Here is a 6,956-nt window from a genome sequence, read left to right on the forward strand (position 1 = left end):
GATAGATAGATAGACAGACAGACAGACAGACAGACAGACAGACAGACAGACAGACAGACAGACAGACAGATAGATAGATAGATAGATAGATAGATAGATAGATAGATAGACACAACACAGTAACATCACAACACAGCAGTGTTGGAGTACATATGTCTCTGTGACAGAGCCGTCAGTGTTGTTGTGTAAATGTAACATACTGCGTTGGGTCATTGACCGCTCGGTGGATGGTTTTTTTCTTTCACTTTGCAAAAGAACAATAAGCAAATGCTTTGTTTTAATCATATTAGACGCGATCAGGCGCATTATAAATTAAATATCCTAATTCCTTTCAGCACGGAACAAAACATCAGCCTCCTAAATACATAACGGTCATATTATTGGTAAACAACCGAATTATGACGTGTTTTTATGCTTTCAGTGACCTATCTGAAAGTTGCTGTGTATTTCTGTGCGTCTATTAAACATATGAATGTGTACTACATGTATTACCGTGTCTATTCACTGTATTAATGTGTATATTAAATGTATTTATAGGTGTGTCACATGTATTTCTGTGTCTGTCAGGTGAACAAGTTAAAGAGGGACCTGGCCTGCATGAAGCAGGAGTTGCAGTACAAAGAGCAGGGCTTTGAAACGCTGAAAGAGTAAGTCCAAGCCCACCCCCTCATACATCACTCTCACAGCGGAGCCTAGGTAGGAATTCAGAAAAGATTCCCGCCACACAAAGTGCACCCCAGTCCCCCCCCCCCCCGATCCATCTCTTGCTAACGTCAAAACAAGCCGACTTTGTGAACTATTCGGGAATCCAACGCGGACATTCCGAGCCCACTCGGAACGGTAATGTCATGCGTGACCTTCAAATATCACTCTTCTTTCGCCTGTCAAAACAACACAATTCATCTGAAGGGCCTGGGGTGCTCCTGGGAGCCGCGCTGGCGTCGAGGCCTCAGCCCCCCGGGGGAGTTCAGGGAGTGTGTTCAGACGCGGTAAATGACGGGCGAGTGAAAGTGGTCCGACTGGATTCCAGTCCGCTCGATCCGTGACCTTCAGTACCTGTCAAAGACATCTCCCAAACGCTCAGGGAACAAAGCAACAACGTGGTCTTAAACAATCTGATGGAACAACACAACGCCGCCTTCTACCCAACACTCCGGAATGTTCCCGGAGTGTTCAGACGTTCTGATTGAACGTAATCCGCTGTCTTCTAACCATCACTCCGGATTGAAACCCAGTTTTACAACATTCTGATAGAACAACAATCTGCCCTCTTTTACCCGACACTCCGGAATGTTCCGGACAATTCTTTGTTCCCCAAACTTGCTGGCGAGCCTCTGTGTGACAGACAGACTCAGGAATGTGTCCTGTACATTTGTCACTCGACTCTTGAGTTGAGAAAAACACTCGGAGAGGCTTCACTTGTTCTTTGTGGCTGTTATGTAGGAGTGCTGTCCTCCCTCCTCTCCTCTCCTCCCCTCCCTCCCTCCCTCCCTCCCTCCTGTCCTCTCCTCTCCTCTCCTCTCCTCCCTCCCTCCCTCGTTCTCTGAAGAATGTGGAAAGACCTGTTTTTCCCCTGCACGCATGACTAGCTGATGACTGGCTTTAAGTACGTGCTGCCATGGATGGTGTCCCCTGTGTAGGCCCAGAGCTTCAGGCTCTCTCTCTCCTCCAGCACCTGTGGCCTTAAAGGGACAGTTCAGGTTTTTGGTTCATGTCCGAACCTCACTTTCCACTTACTCTTAAGTGTTCTCGCCTCCTCCAGACTCTTCATCCTGTCATGTTTCCATTGTTGAGCTTTCATTGGCCGGCTAGCATTTAGCCATCCCAGTGTGTGTGAATGGCTGTACGTACGACGACGTAAAAACATGTAGTTTAGTTCCAGCCTAGGATGTTCTAGAACTCTATTTAGAGAAGATCAGGGTGGGTTTGAAACATGCTGTGGTAGGATTGGTAGAAGGGAACGATAGGCTACAGTTCACATGTGTGTGTTCCTCTTAGAAAAAAACAAAACACACATCCGAGGAACGTGTTGTCAAATGTAGACATCTGTTTCATGAAACAGTTCTTTAACCTACATGACTATCTGACCTGGTTTACCCCCCCCCCCCACCCCCCATCTCTCCCCTTCCTTACCTCACACTGTCTCTCTCTCTCTCACTCTGTCTCTATGTCTCCTTCCTTCCCTCCCTCCCTCTCTCTCTCCTCTCTCATTCTCGTCTTCCTCTCTCTCCTCTCCATCTGTCCTCTATCTTTCTTTCCCTCCCTCTCTCTCTCCCCTCCTTCTCCCTCTCTCCTCTCTCTCCCTCCCCCTCCCCCCCCCCCTCCTCTCCTCTGACAGGATCGATCACAAGGTGTCCAGTACTCCGTACGGCTACAAGCTTTACGAGGCCCAGGCCATCCTCACAGAGGTGAAGACCATCAGGGACGCCATCAGCTCGGGAGAGAAGGAGAAGCAGGAGCTGATGCAGGTGAGCTGGAGGGATGGGGGGGAGAAAGGGAAGGGGGGGAAGATAAAAGAAGAGAGATGGATGGGGCTCTGTTTGATAGGTGAAGGAGGAAGGAGGGGTGGGTGTGGCGGGAGGTCTGACAGGAAGGAAGGTGAGGTAGAGAGAGAGACGGTGGAAGGAGGGATGGGGGAGAGAGACAGACGGAGGAAGGAGGGATGGGGGGGAGAGAGAGACGGAGGGTGACTGAGGTATTGCTGTGACACTGCTAAGATTGACGCCCTGTCATCCTGACATGAGGCAAAGTGGGATGTGGGGGGGGGGTGGGGGGGGGGTGGGGGGTGGGGGGCAGAGCAGTCTTCTCTCACAGCTCAGCTTTCTCTCTGTCTCTACACACACACACACACACACACACACTCTCTCTCTCTCTTTTTTCACACATACACCCACACTCTCTCTCTCTCTCTCTCTCTCTCTTTTCACACATTCACACACACACACTCTCTCTCTCTCTCTCTCTCTCCACTGGGTGTCTCTCTCTGTTCTTCTGTCCTTCCTCAACCTCTCCCATCTCATGTCCCACAATCCCCCGCGGTGTGCGGCCGTGTGTGTGACAGTGTGTGTGTGTGTGTGTGTGTGTGTGTGTGTGTGTGTGTGTGTGTGTGTGTGACAGCGTGTGTGTGTGTGTGACAGTGTGTGTGTGTGTGTGTGTGTGTGACAGCATGTGCTGTGTGCTGCAGACCTTTCCATATTCTGTGCCGTGACGAGGCAGAGAGCCCCAGCCCTGAATCAATGATGCAGCAGGCTGCTGGGACCGTAGAGACGCGCGATGCGTCCCAATCTTCTACCCCCCGCCCCGCCCCACCCCCACCCACAGGATGGGTGTAGGACACACGGAGGAGACTCTCCCTCCAGCCCCACGCTCACACCTAGCCCTATGCCTTGAAGTCGACGGGCGGAGTGGGAGTGCGCAAGTGCACACTTCTAAGTATGCCGGTTGAGAATTGGGACACTGAGTGAATGTGTCTAGAATGGACTGAGATGAAGGGGTAGTCTGGCAGAGAAAAGAGGGGAAGAGTAAAAGAGGGGAACAAAGAAGAGAGGAACAGTAGAAGGGAAGGAACAGTAGAACAGAGGAACAGTAGAAGAGAGGAACAGTAGAAGAGGAGGAACAGTAGTAGAGGAGGAACAGTAGTAGAGAAGGAACAGTAGAAGGGAAGGAACAGTAGAACAGAGGAACAGTAGTAGAGAGGAAGAGTAGAAGAGGAGGAACAGTAGAAGAGGAGGAACAGAGGAACAGTAGAAGAGGAGGAACAGTAGTAGAGAGGAACAGTAGAAGAGGAGGAACAGTAGAAGAGGAGGAACAGAGGAACAGTAGAAGAGGGGAACAGTAGTAGAAAGGAACAGTAGAAGAGGAGGAACAGTAGAAGAGAGGAACAGTAGAAGAGAGGAACAGTAGAAGAGAGGAACAGTAGTAGAGAGGAACAGTAGAAGAGAGGAACAGTAGAAGAGGAGGAACAGTAGTAGAGAGGAACAGTACAAGAGAAGGAACAGTAGAAGAGGAGGAACAGTAGTAGAGAGGAACAGTAGTAGAGAGGAACAGTAGAAGAGAAGGAACAGTAGAAGGGGGGAACAGTAGAAGAGGAGGAACAGCAGAAGAGAGGAACAGTAGAAGAGAGGAACAGTAGAAGAGAAGGAACAGTAGTAGAGAGGTACAGTAGAAGAGAAGGAACAGTAGTAGAGAGGTACAGTAGAAGAGAAGGAACAGTAGAAGAGAGGAACAGTAGAAGAGAGGAACAGTAGAAGAGAAGGAACAGTAGTAGAGAGGAACAGTAGAAGAGAGGAACAGTAGAAGAGAGGAACAGTACAAGAGAAGGAACAGTAGAAGAGGAGGAACAGTAGTAGAGAGGAACAGTAGTAGAGAGGAACAGTAGAAGAGAAGGAACAGTAGAAGGGGGGAACAGTAGAAGAGGAGGAACAGCAGAAGAGAGGAACAGTAGAAGAGAGGAACAGTAGAAGAGAAGGAACAGTAGTAGAGAGGTACAGTAGAAGAGAAGGAACAGTAGTAGAGAAGGAACAGTAGTAGAGAGGTACAGTAGAAGAGAAGGAACAGTAGTAGAGAGGTACAGTAGAAGAGAGGTACAGTAGAAGAGCCTCAGTGGTGCTGCTGTTGTTGTTCAGGGCCGTCTGCTGAGAGCGTTTGTTTGTGCAGAGCGTGCTTAATAATGCATATCCTATTCTCCTCACTGGCTCTCCCTTCTCCTGCAGCTGACAGGCATCTGTGTGTGTATGCGTGCGTCTGTGTGTGTGTGTGTGTATGCGTGCGTGTGTGTGTGTGTGTGTGTGTATGCGTACGTGTGTGTGTGTGTGTGTATGCGTACGTGTGTGTGTGTGTGTGTGTGCGTGCGTGCGTGCGCTCGATTGTGCGTCGGCTTTGTAGTGCTTGACTGCAGTGTGTATAAATCCTGCTCCTCCTCTGTCAGCGTGTGTCCTGGAGGACCCTCTGCCCCCCCCCCTCTCTCTCTCCTTCCCCCTCTCCTCCTTCCCCCGCTCCCTTCCCTCTCCCTCTCTCTCTCTCCTTCCCCCTCTCTCTCCTCCTTCCCCCTCTCTCTCTCCTTCCCCCTCTCCTCCTTCCCCCGCTCCCTTCCCTCTCCCTCTCTCTCTCTCCTTCCCCCTCTCTCTCCTCCTTCCCCCCCTCTCTCCTCCTTCCCCCTCTCCCTCCCTTCTCCCTCCCTCTCTCTCTCTCACTCCCCATCCCGCTCAGATCTCTGCTCCTCACTGCTGCCTTCCAACTGCAGAGTGAAGACAGTGCCCTCCATAACTATCGGAAAGAGGAAACATTTTGTCTTTTGGCTCTGTAGAATCTCTGCTTTGACCCCATAGTAACTATTTGATTTCAAAGCCAAACTGTTGGAGGATGAAAGCTGAAAGAAGACACAATTCTTCCTCTTTCCAACCCTGAGGAGGACACCGCGTGTCCAGTTAACCCCTTGCTTCCCTTACGTGGCTTTTCAAAGCCAGGTGAAAGACACAGTTCTACGTTGCTGTCACTGTGAACACGATGTGTGTGTTGGGTTGAATGTGATGCTCGTTGTGTGTGTGTGTGTGTGTGTGTGTGTGTGTGTGTGTGTAAGATAATACGCTATCTTATAAGCCTTGGAGCTAAAGCCACGACCGAAGCCATTGGCTGTGTTCCAACATGCATTCTGGTGCTCTAGATAAGAGCCAAGACGGCGTGTTGGAGCAGAGCCGCTGCCTCCACACAGACGCCGCTGCCTCTGACGTCCTGACCAAGTGGATGTTAAAACCTGCGCCTCCTCTGTCCTCCCCCCCAGAAACTGGCGGTGCTGAAGGACGGGTTCCAGCTGGGGTCCCAGTCGGACCTGTGGGGCAGCAGCCCGTCCCTGGCCAACTCGGACCTCTCCATCCCCCGCCTCTACTCCGACGCCGGCTCCCAGACAGACATCCCCGCCGAGGTGAGACGAGGGGTTCGAGCCCCGGGGGTCTCCTACCGTCCTCGAGGCGGGGTTAGCCCGCCGAGCTAAAGCCTAGGCGTTGGTGCTGTAGTCGGGCCTCAGACACGGTGACTCATGGTGTTGTTGTGTGTGGTTGTCGTGTTTCCTGTAGTTTGGGAAGAACACCAACAAGCTGGCGGAGAAGGTCCGACTGAGCCTCAAATATGAAGAAGCAAAAAGAAGGTAGCGTTTCTCGTTCTCGTTGAACTGTGTGTGTGTGTGTGTGTGTGTGTGTGTGTGTGTGTGTGTACGTGTACGTGTACGTGTACGTGTACGTGTACGTGTGTGTGGGTGTGGGTGTGTGTGTGCGCATGCTTGCGTTCATGCATGGGTGTGTGTGTGTGTGTGTGTGTGTGTGTGTGTGTGTGTGCGTCTGTGTGTGTGCGTCTGTGTGTGTGCGTCTGTCTGTGTGTGTGCGTGCGTGCATGCGTCTGAGTGTGTGCATCTGTGTGTGCATGCGTGCATGCGTCTGAGTGTGTATGTGTGTGTGTCACCTGAAAGCTTTGCCACATTACACATCTCTCTCTCCCCTCCCCCCTCCCCCCTCTCCCCCCCCTGTAGGATAGCCACCATCGAGGTGCAGATCGCCAGGCTGGACAGCGAGGCGTGGCCGGGGCTGCTGGACCCGGAGCGGGACCGCCTGATCCTGATCAACGAGAAGGAGGAGCTGCTGAAGGAGCTGCAGTACCTCAAGCCCTGCAGGCGGGCGCCGGACGACCAGGAGAAGATCGACACGGAGAAGAAGCGCCTGGAGAGAGACCTGCAGGCTGCCAGGGACAACCAGAGCAAAGCCCTCACAGAGAGGTACACACACACACACACACACACACACACACACACACACACACACACACACACACACACACACACTAAAACACACCTGGAGAGAGACCTGCAGGCTGCCAGGGACAACCAGAACAAAGCCCTCACAGAGAGGTACACACTAAAACACACTAACACACACTAAAACACACTAAAAACACACTAAACACACTAA

At 51.6% G+C, this 6,956-nt stretch overlaps 1 protein-coding gene across 1 annotated transcript in view; it reads left to right on the top strand.

Moving 5' to 3' along the window:
* The window catches only part of wwc1 (WW and C2 domain containing 1), a 29,769-nt gene that overhangs the window by 10,737 nt on the left and 12,076 nt on the right, over positions 1-6,956 (top strand). The window contains exons 5-9 of the mRNA XM_083665330.1: positions 568-647; positions 2,339-2,468; positions 5,780-5,920; positions 6,072-6,142; positions 6,521-6,763. Coding sequence (XP_083521456.1) covers positions 568-647; positions 2,339-2,468; positions 5,780-5,920; positions 6,072-6,142; positions 6,521-6,763 — 665 coding nt within the window. The remainder of the gene's footprint in view (positions 1-567; positions 648-2,338; positions 2,469-5,779; positions 5,921-6,071; positions 6,143-6,520; positions 6,764-6,956) is intronic.

The sequence above is a fragment of the Argentina silus genome (genome assembly GCF_951799395.1).
Source record: "Argentina silus genome assembly, chromosome: 2".
NCBI lineage: Eukaryota > Metazoa > Chordata > Actinopteri > Argentiniformes > Argentinidae > Argentina > Argentina silus.